The 26,907-nt window shown below is 36.5% G+C and overlaps 1 protein-coding gene and 1 non-coding gene across 2 annotated transcripts in view; both read left to right on the plus strand.

The window, feature by feature from the left end:
- Positions 1 to 26,907, plus strand: part of LOC124366642 (adipokinetic hormone/corazonin-related peptide receptor variant I-like) — a 121,610-nt gene that overhangs the window by 79,299 nt on the left and 15,404 nt on the right. The window contains exon 3 of the mRNA XM_046823241.1: positions 21,080 to 21,284. Within this exon, the coding sequence (XP_046679197.1) occupies positions 21,080 to 21,284 (205 nt within the window). The remainder of the gene's footprint in view (positions 1 to 21,079; positions 21,285 to 26,907) is intronic.
- Positions 16,188 to 16,258, plus strand: Trnad-auc. The gene has a single exon. It is a non-coding gene; the product is annotated as a tRNA-Asp (tRNA).

Below are 26,907 nucleotides of genomic sequence, written 5' to 3' on the forward strand. Positions count from 1 at the left end.
CAATTTCATGACCTTATGGCATTCCCAGACTGTCTTCGAATTACAGTCATGGTTGGCCAAGGCCTGCAGAACAGCCCTGCTGTCCGAGTTAATGTAGATGGTTTTGCCTTTGTAGCACCTTTCCACATTAACTCTTGCACATTCTGCAAGGGCTGTAACTTCAGCCTGAAAGACAGTTGCCAGTTTACCTAGGCTAAATCTTAAGTTAACCCTAGGACTGGCTCCCCAGACCCCTGCCCCAGTACTCTTCAGAGTCTTTGACCGTCCGTGTACCAGGCTAGAGCCTTCTTCATGTAGTCAGGCTCACCTTTTGACAATTCCTTCCTTTCAAAAATGTTGACTTGAAATGGTTTTTCCCAATCTGTAACCTTTGCCATTCTGTCAGACATCATTTCTAGAATATCCAGTTTGAGAATGTCAACGATCTTGGAGTGCTTACTAGCATGGTGATGATGCCAGTTCCCATTGCACTTCAGTCTGTAGGTAGCCATCCTAGTCTCTCCTATGACGAATATGTCTAGGGGTGGGGGGGAATAGGTTTAGCACTACTTCCATAGCAGCGGTTGGTGTTCCTCTCATGGCACCCATTGTCCCCAAGCATGCCAACCGCTGTACCTTTGACAGGTTTTTTGCGGCAGTTGGAATTTTGGCAACCATACCACTGAGCCATACACCATCATTGGTCTGATGACTCTGGTGTACAGCCAATGTGACATGTCGGGTCTAAGCCCCCATGTGCATCCTACCGCACGTCTCACCATCATCAGTGTAGTCTGAGATCGGCTGATTATGTATTCCAGATGACTATTCAAAGTGAGTTTATCATCTAGTTTGGCTCCTAGATATTTGAACTCCCTGCTTATATGTATCTGGCCCCCACATAGGACTGGCTGTGTGATTTCCAGTTTCCTCCTACTTTTAAATGGTATCATGACGGTCTTCAAAGGATTCACTGCAAGTCCTTCTTCGTCACACCATCGCTCCACAATGGCCAGTGCTCTCTGCATCATTTCCAGACACGTAACCATATGCTTGCCCGTAATGAGTATGACAACATCATCTGCATAGCCTTGAGCATACATACCCTGTTCATTCAGAGTCCAGAGTAAGTCATCCACAACTATGTTCCACAGGCTTGGTGATAATACACCTCCTTGTGGACATCCTCGCTGCGTTTGACCTCTCTTGTAACTCCGCACAGAGATGCCTGTGCTCTTCTGCTCTTAAGCATGTTATTTATCCATCTAACAACAGTTTTCTCCGTACCCCTGGATGTAAGCTTAGACACTATAGAGTGAGTACTCGTTTTATCAAAAGCTCCTTCTATATCCAGGAATACTGCTAAAGCTATTTCCTTTTGTTCAATAGCTTGCTAACCAGACAGTGTAGGGCTGTTTCACAAGATTTAACTTTCTGATAGGCATGTTGATTTGGATGTAAGAAACGGTTGATGAGGACTGTGTCCCTTAAATGCCTATCCAGAACCTTCTCCATGGTCTTGACGAAGAAGGATGTTAGGCTTATTGTTCTATAAGCCTTTGCAACCTCATAGGAGGGTTTACCTGGCTTCGGGATGAATATAACCCTAGAGGTCCTCCAGGATGAGGGTATGACTCCTGTCGCTAGACTAGTTCTCAACAGTCGTAGAAGCAGAGGTATCACCAAGTCCCCACTTTCCTGCAGTAAAGCAGGAAAAATGCCATCGGTACCTGGTGATTTGAACGGTATCCCTAAGTAGTTGATAACAGTCTTTGCACAGTTCCAGTCCTCCTTAGACGAGCTATCTCTAGGTTCTAGCCGCCATTCACTAACAACTGTTTCACTGGTTTGAAAAGAACCTGGGAAGTGTGTATTCAGTAAACACTGAAGAGTGTCCTCAGGATCCTTGGTGTGAGTCCCATCTTCCCTAAGTATAGTACCTACCACATTTTTGGGGCTTCGAGCTAGGACTTTTTGGAGTTTTGCACAGTCAGGTACCTTATCAATACTCTGACAGAATTCTCTCCACGAGTTTCTCTTAGCTCTTCTCACCTCTTTATTGTACTCTGTTAGGGCAGCAGAGTACCTATCCCAGTCCCTGCACGTTTGCATGTATTATATGCTCTGCGAAGGTTTTTCCTCAAGGTTTCCAGCCCCTGGTTCCACCAACATGCTTTTTTCCTTGAGTTTTTTTCTATCACATTTGTGCCATTTTTAGTGATTTGATTTTGTTACTGACACATATACATGCTCTAGGGTTGTTATACTGCCAGAATCGTATATCAAATTACCTTTAGCGGTGCTCATCCCCATCACACGACTGCCAACGGTCCATGGTTCTTGGATCAGGACCACGCCTAGGTCGTCAGCCAGGATCTTCTGGCAGAGTGTTGCCGTAGCTGCTCTGCTGTGGTGTAAGTTTATCTGGAGCACCGCTGCCATCCTCTATTGGTCGTTACCTCCCTGCAGCTTGAAGGTGATCCTGTCGCTGCCCAAAAATGGGCGCATCGCCAGAGTCTTCAGCTTCTTCAGGGAGTCTTCGTCCACATGAAGGACCAGGAATTCGCCGTTGGTGCTAGATTTCCCTCCAACAGCAGTCCATTGGTCCGTGTCAAGGTCATTTGGTTTTTGAGGGCTTCGAACAGCTCTTGCTTGCTGTCCACCTCGATGTCCTTAGGGATGAAAGTTGACACTTTAAAAATCTTTACCAGGCTTTTAGCTGGGCCCATTTTCAGCTGAACTCCTTCAAAAGGACTCAGCTCCTGGGCCTGCTTCTCCAGCCACTCCTTAGTTTCTGTGTTTACACAGCCTACCACTATCGCTCCACCTTCAACATGACAGCTGGACATCCTAATGTTTTTACCCTTAAAGGCGCGTTTGCCCAGCACTTTCTTCAGGTGGTTGGCTTCTTCCATCGATAGTTTTACTTCTAGGTGTTCGAGCCGGACAATAGCCAGCTTCTCCACAGAGATCTTTTCGGCATATGTTTCGGGTGTCTTCTTAGTGACACCTCCATCATGCCCCTTCCTTCTTTTATCCCCTCCCTTTGCTTGTTCTTCAGGTGTCAGCTGCGATCGCAGCCTCTTCACACCTGCATAGCTTGGGGTTTGTTGTTTCTGGGCTGGTACGGAATGAGTTTTCCCTTGCTCTGGGGCCCCAACAACAACCAAGTTCCCTTTTGAGGAACCGGCTTCGTTGTGTGGTTTTATCAGAGCTCGGTTTTTCTCTTCCCACCTCTTCTGCCTTTCTTTCCGGGGGATTATCGGCTCACCTCTAGCGACAGCCTCTTCAATCCTCCGCTTTCGTAATTCGCCTCTCGAGAGCCGCTTCTTTTTTGGCTCTTCCGGCCGAACTTCGCCTTCTGACAAGAGAAGTCTGTCTTCCTCCATTGGGGTCATCTCAGACACTCTTAATTGCTCAATTGGTAGCTCTTCTGGTTGAGTTTCGCTTTACTCTTGAGTTTCAGTTTTGTTTTTATTTTCATTTTCATTCTCCATTCTGTTCCCACGAGAACCGGGTGTTTGCAGTCCATCTTCCCAGTGACCTGATTAGGAAGATAAGGATAATTACAACTGGGTGTCCCCTGGTTCCCAGAAGGCTCCGTTGAAGACCCTGAATATACCCCCAGTGCCACGAGAATCTCAGCACTGGTCGCATAACACCTTAGTCTGGGGTTGTTGGTAAAGTAGGGGTGGGAACATCAGGAAAGGAAGGGATAGGTGACTGCTCTCAATTTCAGGGCCAAACCAAGAGGGGGGAAAGGTTTTCTACCCTTGTCACTGGAATAGTGATAAGGGAAGGTGGCTTCCTCCCCTTGCCCTCCCACTCCCTTAGAAGTTGCAGCACACGACGAGGATGGTACATCACCCACGATCCCATCTGGGACAGGGGCTGATGCCGATGAGGATGCCAGTCCCCCACGGGTAAATAGTTCTTAGTTCTTGTACTTCATATGGCTTTAAGTATTACGACGCGATCGATGGTAGCTCAAAACGCCGTGGCTTATTATTCTATATTAACAGTTTGTTTTATATTTTTATTGTCATTACCGATCGGTACAGTGAGTCTGTTATCCGGATCGGTATATATGAAATAAACAGTATAAGCGGTTTAGAAGGGAGTGAATATCACTCATTTCAATGTGTGTGTCGTCCAGGCCAAAGATATAAAATGTACAGTATAAGCGAGTGATTGGTTGGTGGTAGGCGCGAGGTTTAGAAGGGAGTGAATATTCCTCTCGGAAAAAATGCGCCTCTCTGCATTGTAAAATGTTATTTATCACGTAGCTGGTTAGTCCCTCACATCGGACATAGCCATTTCAATGGTTCTGGCTTCTTGCAAATCACGTGATCATGACGTGTCATTCAACACGCAGGTTCTACGTTCTCTATATATCTCCAATCGATTAAAATGTTTCGTGATTATTGTTATGTACTATATTATATCTCATTGAACACGCAAGTCCTACGTACTCTATATATCTCCAATCGATTAAAATGTTTCGTGTTTATTGTTATGTATATTACGTCTTATTGACACGCAGGTCCTACGTTCGATATATACATCTTCAATCGATTACAATGTTTCTTGATTATTGTTATGTATATTACGTCTTATTGATATGCACGTATTGCGTTCTCTATATATTTGCAATCGATTACAATGTTTCGTGATTATTGTCATATATATTACGTTTCATTGAACACGCAGGTTCAACGTTCTCTAAATATCTCCAATCGATTAAAATGTTTCGTGATTATTGGTGTGTATATACGTCATATTGAACAGGCAGGTTCTACGTTCTCTATATTATATATCCAATCGATTAAAATATTTCGTGATTATTGTCATATATATTACGTTTCATTGAACACGCAGGTTTAACGTTCTCTAAATATCTCCAATCGATTAAAATGTTTCGTGATTATTGGTGTGTATATACGTCATATTGAACAGGCAGGTTCTACGTTCTCTATATTATATATCCAATCGATTAAAATGTTTCGTGATTATTGTCATATATATTACGTTTCATTGAACACGCAGGTTTAAACGTTCTCTAAATATCTCCAATCGATTAAAATGTTTCGTGATTATTGGTGTGTATATACGTCATATTAAACAGGCAGGTTCTACGTTCTCTATATTATATATCCAATCGATTACAATGTTTCGTGATTATTAGTCATAATGAAAATCACGTCATAAAATGAAATTTAAGTTAAAACTTAAATTGAAACTTTACAATGAAACCATCATAAATTATTAGGCCTATTTTTCTTAAACACAGTATGTCATAAAGCACACAGCATGTCATAAAGAGACCATTCGGTCTTTATTTATCTATATCAGAACCGGGTAATGTGTTAATACTCTTGAATAACTTCATTAATTTCTAATGTTTTCATCCCAGCGGCTCATTATGATCTCATCAACACAGTAAAATACCTTTGACACCAGGAAGTGTTTTAGTCGAGCTTTAAATTGATTGGGATTGTTTAAATTTGTAATACCCTCAGGGAGCCTGTTGATTAGCCTGACACCAACTTGGGACGGTAAGCGTCCATAAGCCGTCGTTCTCTGCTGATCGAGTCGGAAGTTGTACCTGCCTCTAGTCCCGTACTGGTGGACAGCCCTACCTCGTTCCAACTCACATTTGACAGTACAGGATAACCTCTAAAATAAAAATGACAGAGTACATTCAGTAATCCAAGACTCCTGAAGGCTTTTTTGCACGACTCTCTGGGGTTCAATTAAAAAAAAATCTAACGGTTTTTATTTGAGATCTAAAAACTCTTTGAAACATGTTTTTTGGAACAACTGCCCCACAATCTGATGCCGTAAGACAGATATGGATGTATTATACCAAAGTAGGCCAGTTTTAAAACATCCATAGAACAACAATTTGCAAGGTTGCACAGGACCTAAATGCCCGAGGCAACCTTAGAGCAAACGCTCCCAACGTGGGTGTTCCATGTCAGCCCTCGGTCAAGGTATATTCCAAGGAACTTGGTGGATTCAGCTTCATCCAGAAGAACGTCGTCCACCATCACCGCGGGCCGGAGCTCTTGGTCGTCATACTGCCGAAGACAGAAGTTCATGACGTTTGATTTTAAACTGTTTGTTTTCAAATTGATTCTGTAAAAATACTCGATACGTGAATTAAGTTCGATCAAAGACTTTATTTAAAGATCGTGTTTTGATTTTGATCTGATGCAGAGAGTCGTTCGTCAGCATATTGAATCACTTTTCCATGTTGGATTGATGAGTTCAACCTGTTGACGCATATCAGGAAAAGGACTTGCCCAAGTATTAATCCCTGGGGGACATCATAAGGCATTTTTACCTTCTCTGATAGAGCACTCCCAATCTGCATGCACTGCCCCCTATCTTCCAGATAAGGCGAGAGCCACTTATGCGGCTGACCCCGAATACTACTTGTCCACAACTGGTGCATCAGTGTCGCATGATACACGCAGTAAAAGACTTTGGAGAGGTCGAGAAATATGCTAATTACATGTTCTCGCCTCTCCAATCCATCAACAACATTATGAATCAGATCCGTTACGGCATCGATTGTCGACTTGTTTTTTCTGAACCCAAACTGTTCGGGACAGAGAACGTCGTAACGGTCAAGAAATTTTTGAAATTGATTGAGGAAAGCTTTTTCAAAAATTTTGCTGAACACAGGGAGGATTGAAATTGGATGATAATTGCTTGAGATGCAAGGATCGTCTTTTTTTAAATTGGAATGACTTTGGCAATCTTCAATGCCGATGGGAAGACGCCTTGTGCGAACGACAGATTGATCAATTTTGTGAGTGGTGTCAAAAGATGCTTGACGCACCCTTTGAGTAACCACACAGACATACCATTGATGTCGCAGGATTTGTTAGTTTCCAGCTCCTGCACTACGAGCCACCTCCGCCTCACTCACCAGTTGCTCCTCGCGATGGCTGTCAGGGTTAAATGAGTTGTCTGGTTCGGCCACTGTTGAGAAGAATTTGTTGAATTCACTTGCCACTTTTAAAGGATCGTCAATTATTTTGTTTTGAATTTTAAGGGTTGGAGTTGAAAATTTAGAAAAATGTTTAAAGTTTTTGTTTATGTTAATAATTTCCCATGTACTTTTTGAAAAATGGTCCTATTGTATTATTTTTTCTTCAAAATTCGAGTCTTAGCATTTTTAAATTTTGTTTCGATAATTCTTTTGAAGTTGCGGAAAAAGGTTTTAAATTCTTCGTTTTCAGACTTGACGTATATTGAATGATAAAACCGGAGCCTTTCTCTTAATTTTAGGATATCTAGAGTGACTCAAGTATTCATCTTCCCATGAGAACGCTCATAGAACATTTGAAATGGGCAAGTGACATTTAAGTGAAAAATTGCAGTGTCAAAAAACGCGGTAAAGGTATCGTACACTTGCTGGAATGGATCTAAGAAAGACCATGATTTCTTCCAGAGAGATTTATTAAAAAGCTGTACGTTTAATGTCTTTAAATCTCGTTTAGTCTTTACGGAATGGGGTTTGAATTTTGTTTTGGAATTATTTATGACAGCTTCTTGGGCGAAGTGGTCGGAGATGGCCGCATCCAGCACAGAGACCGAGACATCCGGAAATATTTGTGATGACGTTGTCGATGGAAAATAATTTACTTATTGATGAAGTACAATATTCTAATTTGATATTACCAATAAGTAAAGTAATAATTAGGCGGAATAATTTGGTTTAAAGTTAGTTATTGACAAAATACAGTTTGGAATGATAATAGGACTTCGGAAATTTGCCTTTGTTATGTCATGATGTGCATTAAAATCTATCCACTTCGTCATGTGAGGAGACAACGAGTACAATACAGTGAGAACGTGCTACAGTGGACTCCCACTAAAATAAAAAAAATGAATCTAAAAAGATAAAACAAACCCGGCAAATGATTTGAGTAGAGACCGGAGAAAACTAATCCAACCCGTCACTGAACAGGATGCGAGTCAAGAGCACAAACACACCAGTACAGGCGTAAGTGAGACACAAACTGGACAGAGACGAACTTTATCTACACAGACTAGATAATACACATTTTGGATAGTTTTTTTGAAAGGTTATCATTAATAACAATTAAAAATTTCACCAACTGATAATTGTTTTTGTATTGTACTTTCTCTCGATCCTTAATAAAACGCACTCGAAAACTGTGGTCTGAATGATAACTTATACAAGCCATAATGCCGATACATATATTCATGTTAGACACGGTTTTGAAAATGGTCGAATAATATTTTATTGAGTATTAAATATAATTGTTTTATATAGAGATTAGACGTGTACAATATCTTTGGCCAATTTTGTTCAATCATATGCTAATTACCAGCTCTTGCATTATTTATAAACTCTCACTTTTTTCTGGAATTGTACAAAAAGATATAAAACACTTAATTCCAAATGAACTGCCAAGTTAATGGTCCCATATTGCTTTAGTAAACAAAGCTAACGAGATTATAATTTCGTAGCGTACACACGCATCCAAGTTGAAAATTAAAGGCTAAATATTCATGACCCTTCATTTGCTTACAAACTTTAAGGGTCTGTAATTCTGCTTTAATATTGTAAATTTGTGTTTTTATGTCCACAATGCTGTTATTAGCCAATTATTGGTTAGTCTACGATTATTTGTGGTTACCTCGAATAACTTTATATTTTGTCGGAGTCAATTTAAACGTTAATATTACCTTCACTCGACCGGTTAATTGTATTATACTAGAACAAACATTGTCAAGCTTTTGTACATACAGCCACTTCTATGTCTCATATTTTCACCAATTTAGAAAAACATGTCTCCTAAGACAAACTACTGAGACCTTAACACGTACGCTAACTGTTGTGCAAAATGATATGTTTTTGTTGCAACATTCGGTGATTAAAGCTGCTACATAAGATACAGAAATAATAATGTTAAAAAGATTGATAAGAATATTCAAGAGTGTACTGATTTTTTTAAATAGAGACTAATGTTATCAGTCAACAAGTTATCTGCGTTTTACTTTGGTATTCGGCTGTTCAATAATTTACAGGGACGAATAAAAGCAGAAAACTCCTTTTCTGGTTTTAAGAGATCGCTGAGGAACTCCCAATGAGTTTATTATTTATTCTCTTAGAGAGTTCCTCGATTTTAATTTCTCGCTTGAAAGTTCCTTTTACTTTTACTTAGAAAGTTAAGACACCTTGATCTTTCTTTTCTTTGCATTGCTTGTACTTTACCCTGTTATGGTACTTAACAGATAACATTAATATTTGTTTTACATGTGTATTCATTTAAATCCATTTAATTGAGTTGTATATTCTTAAGTAAAACAAAATGTCATACATGTTCTAATTAGACTCATGGATAGTGAATTTTTAATTGTTTTATACAATATAAAATGCAAATGTGAATAATAACTTTTGTGAGCAATGTTCTATACCGTTTGTAGTGGGCGGTGCTCAGTACTCCAACCTTATCGTCACTCTTCGCATGTGCCGAGAGTAGTTTAAACTACAAGCAAGTAATGTTCTATACCGTTTGTAGTGGGCGGTGCTCAGTACTCCAACCTTATCGTCACTCTTCGCATGTGCCGAGAGTAGTTTAAACTACAAGCAAGCAATATTCTGTACCGTTTGTAGTGGGCGGTGCTCAGTACTCCAACCTTATCGTCACTCTTCGCATGTGCCGAGAGTAGTTTAAACTACAAGCAAGCAATATTCTGTACCGTTTGTAGTGGGCGGTGCTCAGTACTCCAACCTTATCGTCACTCTTCGCATGTGCCGAGAGTAGTTTAAACTACAAGCAAGCAATGTTCTATACCGTTTGTAGTTTGCGGTCCTCAGTAATCCAACCTTATCGTCACTCTTCGCCTGTGCCGAGAGTAGTTTAAACTACAAGCAAGCAGTGCTATATACCGTTTGTAGTGGGCGGTACTCAGTACTCCAACCTTATCGTCACTCTTCGCCTGTGCCGAGAGTAGTTTAAACTACAAGCAAGCAGTGCTATATACCGTTTGTAGTGGGCGGTACTCAGTACTCCAACCTTATCGTCACTCTTCGCCTGTGCCGAGAGTAGTTTAAACTACAAGCAAGCAGTGCTATATACCGTTTGTAGTGGGCGGTACTCAGTACTCCAACCTTATCGTCACTCTTCGCCTGTGCCGAGAGTAGTTTAAACTACAAGCAAGCAATGTTCTATACCGTTTGTAGTGGGCGGTGCTCAGTACTCCAACCTTATCGTCACTCTTCGCCTGTGCCGAGAGTAGTTTAAACTACAAGCAAGCAATGTTCTATACCGTTTGTAGTGGGCGGTACTCAGTACTCCAACCTTATCGTCACTCTTCGCCTGTGCCGAGAGTAGTTTAAACTACAAGCAAGCAATGTTCTATACCGTTTGTAGTGGGCGGTGCTCAGTACTCCAACCTTATCGTCACTCTTCGCCTGTGCCGAGAAAAGTTTAAACTACAAGCAAGCAATGTTCTATACCGTTTGTAGTGGGCGGTCCTCAGTACTCCAACCTTATCGTCACTCTTCGCCTGTGCCGAGAGTAGTTTAAACTACAAGCAAGCAGTGCTATATACCGTTTGTAGTGGGCGGTACTCAGTACTCCAACCTTATCGTCACTCTTCGCCTGTGCCGAGAGTAGTTTAAACTACAAGCAAGCAGTGCTATATACCGTTTGTAGTGGGCGGTACTCAGTACTCCAACCTTATCGTCACTCTTCGCCTGTGCCGAGAGTAGTTTAAACTACAAGCAAGCAATGTTCTATACCGTTTGTAGTGGGCGGTACTCAGTACTCCAACCTTATCGTCACTCTTCGCCTGTGCCGAGAGTAGTTTAAACTACAAGCAAGCAGTGCTATATACCGTTTGTAGTGGGCGGTACTCAGTACTCCAACCTTATCGTCACTCTTCGCCTGTGCCGAGAGTAGTTTAAACTACAAGCAAGCAATGTTCTATACCGTTTGTAGTGGGCGGTACTCAGTACTCCAACCTTATCGTCTCTCTTCGTTTGTGCCGAGAAAAGTTTAAACTACAAGCAAGCAATGTTCTATACCGTTTGTAGTGGGCGGTACTCAGTACTCCAACCTTATCGTCTCTCTTCGTTTGTGCCGAGAAAAGTTTAAACTACAAGCAAGCAATGTTCTATACCGTTTGTAGTAGGCGGTGCTCAGTACTCCAACCTTATCGTCTCTCTTCGTTTGTGCCGAGAAAAGTTTAAACTACAAGCAAGCAATGTTCTATACCGTTTGTAGTGGGCGGTCCTCAGTACTCCAACCTTATCGTCACTCTTCGCCTGTGCCGAGAGTAGTTTAAACTACAAGCAAGCAGTGCTATATACCGTTTGTAGTGGGCGGTACTCAGTACTCCAACCTTATCGTCACTCTTCGCCTGTGCCGAGAGTAGTTTAAACTACAAGCAAGCAGTGCTATATACCGTTTGTAGTGGGCGGTACTCAGTACTCCAACCTTATCGTCACTCTTCGTTTGTGCCGAGAAAAGTTTAAACTACAAGCAAGCAATGTTCTATACCGTTTGTAGTGGGCGGTCCTCAGTACTCCAACCTTATCGTCACTCTTCGCCTGTGCCGAGAGTAGTTTAAACTACAAGCAAGCAGTGCTATATACCGTTTGTAGTGGGCGGTACTCAGTACTCCAACCTTATCGTCACTCTTCGCCTGTGCCGAGCATAGTTTAAACTACAAGCAAGCAGTGCTATATACCGTTTGTAGTGGGCGGTACTCAGTACTCCAACCTTATCGTCTCTCTTCGCCTGTGCCGAGAGTAGTTTAAACTACAAGCAAGCAATGTTCTATACCGTTTGTAGTAGGCGGTGCTCAGTACTCCAACCTTATCGTCTCTCTTCGTTTGTGCCGAGAAAAGTTTAAACTACAAGCAAGCATTGTTCTATACCGTTTGTAGTAGGCGGTACTCAGTACTCCAACATTATCGTCTCTCTTCGTTTGTGCCGAGAAAAGTTTAAACTACAAGCAATCAATGTGCTATATACCGTTTTGTAGTAGGCGGTGCTCAGTACTCCAAACCTTATCGTCACTCTTCGTCTGTGCCGAGAATAGTTTTGTGATTGATTCATGACTCTGAATTGCTTTTGTACAGCCTAAGGGCGGAGGGTGGTAGGGGGTAGGGGGGGAGTTCTTGAACCCGACTGTGTCGTTACAAGTGCTTCTTGCGAGTGAAGGCGGATGAAGGATCATGAATATTTAACATTTAATTTTCAACTTGGATGCTTGTTCTACTACGCAATAATCTCGTTTAGTATCAGTTCGGCTGTCAAAGCGAAAATTAACTTTGCAGCTCTTATGTGTTGGTTTTGATATTTTCTTTAGTGTGGATTTCATGAAAAAAGTAAAAACGTGTAATGAAACGTAAGTTTATGAGTATTAAACATTGAATAAGACTTAAGGAACTTCTTTGAATAATAATACTGACAACGCAATATTTATAAAATTTTCCATTTGTAAAGTACGTGTGCTGGTTAATAAAGTCTGAATTATATTAAATAACTCGTTTTTGAATAATTGTGTTTAGCTTGAATAGACCAAAAGAGTGCAATGTTATTGTAAACTGCTTATATTTATTTATTATTACAACGGTACAGACCATTTTACAATAATGTGAAAATTAGATGGCAAATAATACAATGTAAATAAATAGTTAACAGTAGCGTATATTTACATATAAAGCTTATAAATATGTTATAAAAGTAACAGTTTACAAAACAAAACAAGAAAGTAGCAATTGCAAAAAGTAACGAAAAATAAAATAAATACTATAGATCTCATAACATCAACAACCTACAATAAAATAATTTAAATAGTACTTACGACAACTAACGATATAGGTAAACTGAATAAAATTTTCAAAGACTACCGTTGCATATAAAAATAAATAATAGCAATTTAACAAAAACAACACAGATGTATAATAAACTGTAATAACGGTAGCAAGAAAGTATAACAACATCAAATATGTATACATTCTAGAACTCTAAATTTAACATTAATACTAACAAATAACAATAATACTTAAATATACTTTATAAATAACAACATAGGTGAAACGCACGAACTAAATGAATGACGAAGTTGCACGTATAAATCTATAAAATAAAGTAACAGAAAACAAACCACCACGCAGAAGGTAACAATAACAGTAATAAACATTATAGCATGGTAATAATCAACAATAACAAACAATAATTATTAGCAACCAATAGCATATGCACAAACCATAACATAATTTATTGAAAAAAGCTGTTTGGAAATTTATGTTTATTTGGCTCACGATTGCAATGAAAATTTTACTCAAATTAAAAAATAGAGTATAAATAAAACTTATTATTTATTTGTTAAAATGCTTATTGAGCTTAGGACTAAACTACTATAGCCTATAGGTCATGGTTTATAGAAAGAAAAGTATTATCTATGCACAGAACACCCAGTACAGTAGACTTTGGTTGACTAATTATTTACTCAACTGCTATGAGATTCGTTTACATTTTGAAAAATTACAGCATTGTTTACGTTTAATTTTCTTGGAGGAAAATATTTTGCCATTTAAACCTCTGGCCATGTATGCTATGAATTATCATATCCTAGAACCTCCACTTGTATATTTACTTCAAAATGATACAACATCCTCCTTAGGGTAGTAAGTAGCTTACCCACAGTACCTCTCAGACCATTTCCTACTACATCTTAACAGTCATGACGTTGAAGGTGTAGACACATTTAGAACATTATTACTAAGCAGGTTTAGGCTGGATCCTCCTGAAACTTGAATTATATCTAGTTAACAAGCGCAATAATACTACTTAGAATATTTAATGGACCCTTACTGCAAGCTACTTTCAAGTCCAGGGAGCTGAAAGATCGATGGCAATACATCAAAATACATTTAGTCTGTAAAGAACGTCTCTGTCTAGTAAATACTTGCTCGCTATTAACCGTATCGTTCTTCAGGAGACTGTGTTGGATCACGGGGGCTGGAACTCCGAAGGACTGTCGCAATGAGTAATCATGCAAAATGTAAAGTCTACAGATGATATATTTCTCACTTGAGATGTTGATATATTTCCACAATGTAGTTGTTGTGGGTAGTTATGCTAGGGATGTGTTACTATTTCATTTGTTTAAAAATTATATGATAGTACTGTGTTTATTTACAAATCTATTTATTCTGTATTTTTTTGTCATTATTGGTTATCATCAAACTCGAATACATAGAAATTAAGCTTGATGAAAGATTTAAAGTCTTGTAAGTCAGTTTGTTCTTGACACAAAGTGCAGACATAGAGACAGAAATGAAATATTTCCAGTTTCTTGTAATTTGTACGAAAAAAGGTTTATTGTACATTTTGTGAAAGGAACAAAAATATATATACGCTACTGTTGTAATTTTGACGGTGGTTAGTCACATCAATAAATTATATACTCGTAAACAATAATTACAATACTTGGTCAAGGGATTAAGGGTTGATTTGAAAGCATTAAAATTTAATAATCCATCATCAATAGTACATTGTGAACAAAGAAGGGTTGATTTGTAATTAATGAGGATGCCTTTCACAATTGCCACAATGGTCATAGTGATTAGTCTTGTTGCAATGTAGTCATGTATCAGTTCAGACTTACAGCATTTCAAAGGGTGATATTGCCAGAATTCAACGAGTTCAAAACTCGGCTTTGCGCTTCGTGTTCTCACTCCGCAAATTCGAACACGTATTACCCCAACGAGAAGCTGCGAACATAATGCCTATGGACACAGTTTGCAGAGTACTGTCCTCATGTATGGTCCACAAGATCCTTACCATTGAGGAACCTCAGTACCTCAGGGAAAGACTACTGTATCGGGATCAAGTGTCACAAAGGGCCTCTCGACATGGAGGAAATCTTCATCTTCCAAGAGTAAATTTAGAGCTCGGAAGGAAGAGTTTCTCTTATTTTGGGCCAAAGGTGTACAATGACCTTCCTGATGGCCTAAAAGGTCTTGTAAATATTGTTAAATTTAAGAAAAGGGTTAAAGAAAGATTTTGTACATAGGAACTAGCATAATATGTGATGTGTTTTAAATGTAAATATTCCTATTATATGATTAGCTCTGTTAAGTTTAGTCGTTAGAATGTTTGTGTAGTAACTTGAGTAATTCTGTAAAACAGTAATGTAACTGAGAGACGCTCCAATAAAAGGCATTTTTATTTATTATTTATTTATTTTTAATGTGCAATACAGTATTACTCTCTAAGTATATATTCGGAGTAAATAAACAACAAAATCAAATATGCTAAAACAAAGCACGTTTGTTGCTTAAGTCTTGTTTAAACAAAGCTGTACAGCTTTTTTAGCTCTGCAGCTAATTAAAGCTGTCCTTGTGTGATTATCTAAATGAAAGGAACGCAATTGCCCTGTAACTCACTAATCTCCAGGTAATATTTAATGATCCCTTGATTAAGGATTGTGAGAGTAGTGCTTAATTTATTATCTAGTGTTTGCGAAGCCTATAATTTAAAGGGTGGAAAAAGTGTCATTACAAATGAATCCATGGTGGAAAGAGAAATTAGGTGTGCCAGCAATATGCCAAAGACCTATCCCTTATAACTAACAAGAAAGAAGAGCAGATAGAAAAAGCAATACGCTAAATATCTATCCCTTATATATATATATATATATATATATATATATATATATATATATATATATATATATATATATATATATATAAAACAAGAGAGGGGCTGGATAGATTAACCAAAACACAAAATATGTATCCCTTATATATAACAAGAGAGGGGCTGGATAGATTAACCAAAACACCAAACATATCCCTAATATATAACAAAAGAGGGGCTGGATAGATTAACCAAAACACAAAATATGTATCCCTTATATATAACAAGAGAGGGGCTGGATAGATTAACCAAAACACCAAATATCTATCCCTTATATATAACAAGAGAGGGGCTGGATAGATTAACCAAAACACCAAATATCTAACCCTTACATATAACAAGAGAGGGGCTGGATAGATTAACCAAAACACCAAATACTCTAATATCCCTTAAATATAACAAGAGAGGGGCTGGATAGATATCCTTATATATAACAAAAGATATATATATATATAATATATCTTATATGTATATACAAAAATAATTTAATCGTAAAAAAGTGAGGGCTCTGTGGTGTAATGGTAGCACATTCACCCATCAAGTGAGAGATCCGGGTTCGAGTCCCGGCGGAGCAAGTACTTTTTGCGATTCAATATTTGTTGTTGCCACTTATACAAATTTAATGTATGTATATATACAGGGTGTATATTATGTCTGGAAACACCCAAATATATCCTTTAATAATTTAAATATAAATTTGAAACCTCTTACAATCGTGATAGAGATTGGGCATCTACTTCTTGGAACAATGTTTTGTTATGTCACACCAACGGGGGACGTCCTGCCGAGGGTATCGTGAATATTCTTAATGGAAGCCTATACCTTGTGATACATAATTTTAAAGGTAATAGCTTACTGAATTGAATGCCACAAACCGCATCTCAAGGGAATTATTCTATCAGAAAATAGAGCATTTTTAGTATTGAAAATTTACTGATGTTCAACAATGTAATTTTAACATGGTTCTTGCCACAAAATGTGTTACACTAATTTTTTAGCATTTTTTTTAATGTTCAATTAGAATAAAATAAACAATTTATTTTTAAGCTGGTTTCATTAGTACAAATTTACCAGTTTTTATTACAATGAATAAAACTTATGAGTCACTTTCTCTGATTACTTATGAATCTGTACTTGGTGTTTTCCAGTCAGCAGGAAGGTTTCAAGAGACAAAGGTCACTAGCCTATGAGAAACATTATTGTGTTATTAATCATCTGGTCTACAGGTCTACAGGAGTCCCATTCACAGCAACCACAAAAACTGAACGTATGGTGTGGAATTTTTAGGTAACAAAATTGTTGGACCCTTTTTCATCAATGAAAATTTAAATGCCGAACTTTACTACAATATGCTCCAAAATGAAATAATCCCAGCTATTCAAATTGCATCAGGAGAATACTTTGATAATGTATGGTTTCAGCAGGATGGTGCTCCACCCCATTATGGGAGACAGGTAAGAGAGTATTTGGATTTAAGGTTTCCTCATAAATGGATTGGCCGAAGAGGAGAAATCGAATGGCCTCCAAGATCTCCGGATTTGTCACCAATCGATTATTTCCTATGGGGTCATTTAAAATCCAATGTTTATAGAAGAAAGCCTCATAATTTGGAAGACCTAAGAAACAGGATTATAGAGGAGATTGCTTTGATAACTGAAGAAATGTTAGGCAACTCTGTCGAATCATTTTACACAAGATTGGCTCATTGTCAAACCGTAGAAGGAACACAGTTCGAACAATTGCTTTGACACCAAATGCAGGTAAAACGTCTGTTGTAAGACTTTTCTAACAGCATACATTATTTTTTATTTGTAATAAGAAATCAATAACATAAGTATTTCCATAATTGTACTGTAATAAAAACTGGCAAATTTGTGCTAATAGAACCAGCTTAAAATGAAATTTTTGTTTTTATTTAATTGAACATTTAAAAAAATGCTAAAAAATTAGTGTAACACATTTTGTGGCAAGAACCATGTTAAAATTACATTGTTGAACATCAGTAAATTTTCAATACTAAAAATGCTCTATTTTCTGATAGAATAATTCCCTTGAGATGCGGTTTGTGGCATTCAATTCAGTAAGCTATTACCTTTAAAATTATGTATCACAAGGTATAGGCTTCCATTAAGAATATTCACGATACCCTCGGCAGGACGTCCCCCGTTGGTGTGACATAACAAAACATTGTTCCAAAAAGTAGATGCCCAATCTCTATCACGATTGTAAGAGGTTTCAAATTTATATTTAAATTATTAAAGGATATATTTGGGTGTTTCCAGACATAATATACACCCTGTATATATATATATATATATATATATATATATATATGAATTTAAAAAACTTGTTAACCTTGTATTGAACTTGGAATGCAATCGTACAAATAGGTTTTAAGGAAAAAGAAGTAATAATCTATACTTTTTCCTTGCATCTGTAATATAAATTTTAAAGACTTGAAAGAAAAACTTGAATCTCGCAAGACGTGAAAATACACCATAAAAAGAGTGGTATGGTTGAGTTTCTGACGATCTATCGGTTCCACCATTAATATCACTCACACTCGGGGGTACATAATTTCTCCCCCTTCTGTAGTTGGCTTATCTCCGCACTGCCATGTTTGTGTTGATAGAGAACGGAAGGGGCGGGGACGATGTCGCTTCCTAGCCAGCATACCGCTTATGTGTTGTGTAGACTGCCGCGAGCAGATCACTTTGCATTAATGCTGGATTTGTCGGCCACTCAGGCATCACTCACTGACACAATGATTCATATTAGCTTATTGTGCGAGCATCAAGTTGACAAATAAAATCGGCTTTTCTATTATAATTTTAATTGTACACGTCATTGTATTGTTATAAGCAAAACCAATTATTGAAAGGATCGTCAATGAAAATAAATTAGGTAGGTTTCAATATAGAATTATTTAAATTTGGATCATTAAATTGAATATAAAATATTATGTTATTTTAGTTAATAGTTAATCTTAGCGCGGACCCTAATGTAACATTGCATACGTCATAAATCCTAAATTGATATTTTTAGGAACAAAGGGCTGCAGTATAGTGACCACCACAATCGAATCACGATACCAAATTATCGATTACAAATACTTAAAATATTGAATGCAATATCATTCTAATTATAGTTATAAACAATTAATTATTCCTTACTCTTTTTAATGTGTTGAATACTAATGAAAAAGTAAAAAACATTTGTAAGGTGTTTGAGTAATGGCCGCAAGTACAATGACAATGTACGACTACATGTTTGTGACACATACACTTTTATTCTTCAAAGTAGTGAAAAGTAAGTAAATGTTACTGTGTTTTATTTGTTGTATTTTATAAATACATATAGCCTGGAAATTTTTTTTATGTATCACTGACTATTACTTTCTTAGATATAAAAACAGTTGTACCACCGTAATTTGAAATATCAGTAACGTAATCTGGTTCAAAAATTTGGTTTCAGTCGTTTCGATAATCATGAACACTTGAATTACTTGTTATAAAAACTTTAGTACGCTGGAATATGAAGGTTTCTAATTGGTTATGCTGTATTTTGAAACAAGAAGATGTTCAACATCTTCTTTATTCAATCACGACTTAAGAATGATTAGTTCATATTAAAGTTTACTAGAAACTACAAAGGAGAAATTTAGATCCAAGTAAGACAAGTATATCATACAGGAAATTGTCAGTAGCATTTAGAAGTTGCTTACTTTACTTAAAATTTTCCATCAAGAAGTATCATAGAATGCCTCTAAATCTGTATACTGTTTATACATTCGATAAAACTTTAAAGAAGTTTGCTAAACTTGTACTACATAACTCTAATAACAATAAAACATCAATAATATAGCAATTCACAAATTTACTATAGATGACACTTTTACAATTGTCTAATGGGTTAAATTTACTTATACTTAAATTTGCAGGAAACATGTTTAGTATAGCACACGCACCCTCGCAACTCGCGTATTTCACATTTTCTTTACGTTCAAAATTTGTATTTTATTTGAGTTTTCTGTTGTTTTTAATAAGCATATTGTCCGTTAATAAATGAGGCAACCAATATTACGCACCTATTATGTTAGTAAGAAGTTATAAATTTTGTTCTGAAATACAAAATGTGACTTCTGCCTGTCCATTGTTTTGTGCTTTGATGGAAATTTCTTGAAACTTTTACTTGAAAACCAATTTTAATTACTGACAACTGAGGACAAAGTGATGGTTTTAAGTATTAGCAAGTTGAAATTACGAGCTAAATTTTATATCATTGGATGCAAAGGGCTGATTATTTCATTATTTAATAACAAAATAAATTAACAGAAACTAATTTCTTTAGAAATTTTGATAGCATTAGTTAAAATATACAGTTAACTAGATTACGCACAGCATTGTTTCATAATTATAAACCTTCTAAGCTCAGATCTTTTGAATGCGTTATCTTGAAGGGCGTCACATCATTCATACCCAGCCGTGGAGTATTCATTGGTTGATATTCAATTTCCAATCAATCGTTGTAATTGCCGTTTATGTGCTGAAACCCTCAAAATCTACCTGCACTGACTCTAAAGACTGACTCTATGAGCTGATTCTATTGGTTACTACAACAGCTGATCAATTACATCTTTCAAAACCTTGCCACGTGGTTAACTAGCTTCTATTGACGCTAATAATATATAACCATTGATATAAGTGAATGCTTTCTTCTGAATTACACAAGTTTAACCCTTTTCAATTATGTGACAGTTTTGTTTTCAAAAGTGACATAATTTGGACTGATAAAGTTACAAAGTGTTGTAAATAAGCCTTTATATACGAGTATTTGCATGCTATTGAGAGGTTTAAAACTAATTTTAACTAAAATAATATAAATATAAGTTAATTAGATTTAAAAAATCTTCCATTGTTACATTTGAAGAGATCTGAAACACTACGTTTCGGGAACCGGTAATCACCCTCTCTATGTTAAAGATTTATCATATGCACACTGTAGCAATAAAAGAGTTAAGAGCCACAGCAGGTAAGTTTAAAATGAATAACCACATTTTACATTGAAATCGATAAAATTGCACATTTTTATTACTGTTGTCATGTGGTTTTATGTATAGCAAACACCTGCCAAAAACACATAATTAAATGACGAAGTATTAGTCACTTTTAAATAATGCATAAATGTATAATATATATTACAACCGGAATTGACCGCATATTGCCTCTTCTTGGGTGTGGTGTCGCCGAATTCTGTCAGAGCGTCTCCTTCAACAATTCCCCATAAATTAAAAAAGAGAATGTGTCCAATATGCAAGTATTCGGGGTGGTCACTATATAACTCATCTCCTTGATTATTATCACATACTAATATTGCCTACATGTTTTCTGTTATAGAGCATAGTTTTCCACGTATCACCACATCCCGACAACCCAGATTTCCTCCAGTGCGTCTCCTTCAACTACTTCACCTCCAATATGAATGAGAAAGCGTACATTCTGTTCGGTGTACTTGCCATGTACTTCATCCCTCTCATTATTATAATCTGCGCTTACTCTTGTATTCTCTACGAGATTCTCAACAAAACGAAAGAGAACAGAGGTGAGTACTAAATCTTGATATTAAATACTTGAGTTCAAATGTAATGTATTTTATTTATGTTACTTTATTTCACAGTAAATAAAACAGTATTACAGTAAGTATTGTACAGGGTTTCAAATAAACAGTGTTTTGGTTTATCCAAACTTTTTATAGCATAACTTTTTTGAAAACTATGTGATGTAAATTAATTGTTGTAGTTTTAATCAAATAATTTTTATAAAATATTTTAAAGTACAACTGGGTTAATGTTCAGTAAATTAATTATTATTATTCCATGCAATTAGTCTAGTTACCGATTGAAAGTCAAGAAAAATGTAGAGGACTTCAAATTTGGTTCAACAACACTATTAATATTATTAGAAAACAGCACACTTTCTCTATAAGAATTGCCGATTTTCTTCAATAATCCACAAGGATATTTTATATAAAAAGTAATTGAACACCAATTCGGAAAAATAGTTTTAAAAGTGAAAACTGTAGTATGTTTTAATGTTTAAATACAGTGGACTTCCTACACATATAGTATTTTGAACTATTGAGTAACAAGAACACCTTCATCTTAAACTTTACACTAACGAGTGCCCGATTTCAATGGACTCAGGATTTTACAATTTTTATATCAAGAGATGTTTATATAGTAGGGTGTTGCTGTTCCATATGACTGATTAAATGTAAAATAAGTTTTTGTATAAGTAAACTATTGGTTCAGAATCTTATAAGAACACTGCTGGTTTAGAACTATATAATAACACTGCTGGATCAGAACTATATAATAACACTGATGGTTCAGAAAAGTATAAGAGCACTGCTGGTTCAGAACTATATAATAACACTGCTGGTTCAGAACTATATAATAACACTGATGGTTCAATTGTATAAGAACACTGCTGGTTCAGAAACGTATAAGAGCACTGCTGGTTCAGAACTATATAATAACACTGATGGTTCAGAATTGTATAATAACACTGATGGTTCAGAATTGTATAATAACACTGATGGTTCAGAATTGTATAATAACACTGCTGGTTCAGAAACGTATAAGAGCACTGCTGGTTCAGAACTATATAATAACACTAATGGTTCAGAATTGTATAATAACACTGATGGTTTCAGAAACGTCTAAGAGCACTTCTGGTTAAGAACTATATAATAACACTGATGGTTCAGAATTGTATAATAATACTGCTGGTTCAGAAACGTATAAGAGCACTGCTAGTTCAGAACTATATAATAACACTGATGGTTCAGAATTGTATAAGAACACTGCTGGTTCAGAAACGTATAAGAGCACTGCTGGTTCAGAACTATATAATAACACTGATGGTTCAGAATTGTATAATAACACTGCTGGTTCAGAACTATATAATAACACTGATGGTTCAGAATTGTAGAATAACTCTGATGGTTCAGAATTGTATAAGAACACTGTTGGTTCAGAAACGTATAAGAGCACTGCTGGTTCAGAACTAAATAATAACACTGATGGTTCAGAATTGTATAATAACACTGATTGTTCAGAATTGTATAATAACACTGCTGGTTCAGAAACGTATAAGAGCACTGCTGGTTCAGAACTATATAATAACACTGATGGTTCAATTGTATAAGAACACTGCTGGTTCAGAAACGTATAAGAGCACTGCTGGTTCAGAACTATATAATAACACTGATGGTTCAGAATTGTATAATAACACTGATGGTTCAGAATTGTATAATAACACTGATGGTTCAGAATTGTATAATAACACTGCTGGTTCAGAAACGTATAAGAGCACTGCTGGTTCAGAACTATATAATAACACTGATGGTTCAGAATTGTATAATAACACTGATGGTTCAGAATTGTATAATAACACTGATGGTTCAGAATTGTATAATAACACTGCTGGTTCAGAAACGTATAAGAGCACTGCTGGTTCAGAACTATATAATAACACTGATGGTTCAGAATTGTATAATAACACTGATGGTTCAGAAACGTCTAAGAGCACTTCTGGTTAAGAACTATATAATAACACTGATGGTTCAGAATTGTATAATAACACTGCTGGTTCAGAAACGTATAAGAGCACTGCTGGTTCAGAACTATATAATAACACTGATGGTTCAGAATTGTATTAAGAACACTGCTGGTTCAGAAACGTATAAGAGCACTGCTGGTTCAGAACTATATAATAACACTGATGGTTCAGAATTGTATAATAACACTGCTGGTTCAGAACTATATAATAACACTGATGGTTCAGAATTGTAGAATAACTCTGATGGTTCAGAATTGTATAAGAACACTGTTGGTTCAGAAACGTATAAGAGCACTGCTGGTTCAGAACTAAATAATAACACTGATGGTTCAGAATTGTATAATAACACTGATTGTTCAGAATTGTATAATAACACTGCTGGTTCAGAAACGTATAAGAGCACTGCTGGTTCAGAACTATATAATAACACTGATGGTTCAGAATTGTATAATAACACTGCTGGTTCAGAACTATATAATAGCACTGATGGTTCAGAATTGTAAATAACTCTGATGGTTCAGAATTGTATAAGAACACTGCTGGTTCAGAAACGTATAAGAGCACTGCTGGTTCAGAACTATATAATAACACTGATGGTTCAGAATTGTATAATAACACTAATGGTTCAGAATTGTATAATAACACTGCTGGTTCAGAAACGTATAAGAGCACTGCTGGTTCAGAACTATATAATAACACTGATGGTTCAGAATTGTATAATAACACTGCTGGTTCAGAACTATATAATAACACTGATGGTTCAGAATTGTATAATAACACTGATGGTTCAGAATTGTATAATAAAACTGCAGGTTCAGAAACGTATAAGAGCACTGCTGGTTCAGAACTATATAATAACACTGATGGTTCAGAATTGTATAATAACACTGATTGTTCAGAATTGTATAATAACACTGCTGGTTCAGAAACGTATAAGAGCACTGCTGGTTCAGAACTATATAATAACACTGATGGTTCAGAATTGTATAATAGCACTGATGGTTCAGAATTGTAAATAACTCTGATGGTTCAGAATTGTATAAGAACACTGCTGGTTCAGAAACGTATAAGAGCACTGCTGGTTTAGAACTATATAATAACACTGATGGTTCAGAATTGTATAATAACACTAATTGTTCAGAAATGTATAAAAACACTGCTGGTTCAGAAACGTATAAGAGCACTGCTGGTTCAGAACTATATAATAACACTGATGGTTCAGAATTGTATAATAACACTGCTGGTTCAGAAACGTATAAGAGCACTGCTGGTTCAGAACTATATAATAACACTGATGGTTCAGAATTGTATAAGAACACTGCTGGTTCAGAAACGTATAAGAGCACTGCTGGTTCAGAACTATATAATAACACTGATGGTTCAGAATTGTATAATAACACTGCTGGTTCAGAACTATATAATAACACTGATGGTTCAGAATTGTAGAATAACTCTGATGGTTCAGAATTGTATAAGAACACTGTTGGTTCAGAAACGTATAAGAGCACTGCTGGTTCAGAACTAAATAATAACACTGATGGTTCAGAATTGTATAATAACACTGATTGTTCAGAATTGTATAATAACACTGCTGGTTCAGAAACGTATAAGAGCACTGCTGGTTCAGAACTATAAAATAACACTGATGGTTCAATTGTATAAGAACACTGCTGGTTCAGAAACGTATAAGAGCACTGCTGGTTCAGAACTGTATAATAACACTGATGGTTCAGAATTGTATAATAACACTGATGGTTCAGAATTGTATAATAACACTGATGGTTCAGAATTGTATAATAACACTGCTGGTTCAGAAACGTATAAGAGCACTGCTGGTTCAGAACTATATAATAACACTGATGGTTCAGAATTGTATAATAACACTGATGGTTCAGAATTGTATAATAACACTGATGGTTCAGAATTGTATAATAACACTGCTGGTTCAGAAACGTATAAGAGCACTGCTGGTTCAGAACTATATAATAACACTGATGGTTCAGAATTGTATAATAACACTGATGGTTCAGAAACGTCTAAGAGCACTTCTGGTTAAGAACTATATAATAACACTGATGGTTCAGAATTGTATAATAACACTGCTGGTTCAGAAACGTATAAGAGCACTGCTGGTTCAGAACTATATAATAACACTGATGGTTCAGAATTGTATAAGAACACTGCTGGTTCAGAAACGTATAAGAGCACTGCTGGTTCAGAACTATATAATAACACTGATGGTTCAGAATTGTATAATAACACTGCTGGTTCAGAACTATATAATAACACTGATGGTTCAGAATTGTAGAATAACTCTGATGGTTCAGAATTGTATAAGAACACTGTTGGTTCAGAAACGTATAAGAGCACCGCTGGTTCAGAACTAAATAATAACACTGATGGTTCAGAATTGTATAATAACACTGATTGTTCAGAATTGTATAATAACACTGCTGGTTCAGAAACGTATAAGAGCACTGCTGGTTCAGAACTATATAATAACACTGATGGTTCAGAATTGTATAATAACACTGCTGGTTCAGAACTATATAATAGCACTGATGGTTCAGAATTGTAAATAACTCTGATGGTTCAGAATTGTATAAGAACACTGCTGGTTCAGAAACGTATAAGAGCACTGCTGGTTCAGAACTATATAATAACACTGATGGTTCAGAATTGTATAATAACACTAATGGTTCAGGAATTGTATAATAACACTGCTGGTTCAGAAACGTATAAGAGCACTGCTGGTTCAGAACTATATAATAACACTGATGGTTCAGAATTGTATTGTAAGGTTTTGTAGTTTGGTTTAGTTTAAGATTAAGGTTGTGACATATTTTGAGCAAGGGTTTGCTGTGAGAGGATTTAATAATAGGTTAGATTGGCAGTACAAATACCCTCAAATGAACCAACACATTTATTTGTGACAACATTTCATTAAATTGATTAATTGATTGCGTCAATCGACATATTAAGCACAAACCTTAATACCTTAATACTTTGAAAACATGTTTGATATTAAATTATTCATTACAATTTATTTTAAAATTTAATTCATTATAACATTTACTAGTAATTTTGTAGTGTTGCAATAATAATGAGTTCATGGACTAACATGAGAAAACTTTCTTTAAAATAGCTAAACATTTTTACATGAATTTATATTTTCGAAAATTGTGAACATTTAAATAGATATGGAATTGAAAATGATTAATGAACCCTAAAATATACTAAGTTCTTAAAATTACTTACATTTTATTTACACTTCACACTTTTTACGCCTAGAGATATTTTTCCGCACACGAACACAAACACTCCCGAACTTCACTTTTCGAATTCCCGGCCTCCACTTCCCACCTCTCCTCCTTGTTCTTCAGTTTTGATGTTCTTCTCCCGCCAGCTCATTGACCACGCCTCTGCCAAAATCTCTCCATCATAATTGGTGAGTAACAATTTTCCATATCAGCATGGCTGTCCCCTTACATTGTCGCACGGTTTTTACAAATAAGCATTTCCTGTTTGTTCACCATCGGCCGTTCTGGGCGGATGTGCGTATCTACTTACATCCGGAGGATGTTTGTCTCGAATTGCAATAC

Source organism: Homalodisca vitripennis, chromosome 7 (assembly GCF_021130785.1).
Source record: "Homalodisca vitripennis isolate AUS2020 chromosome 7, UT_GWSS_2.1, whole genome shotgun sequence".
Taxonomy (NCBI): domain Eukaryota; kingdom Metazoa; phylum Arthropoda; class Insecta; order Hemiptera; family Cicadellidae; genus Homalodisca; species Homalodisca vitripennis.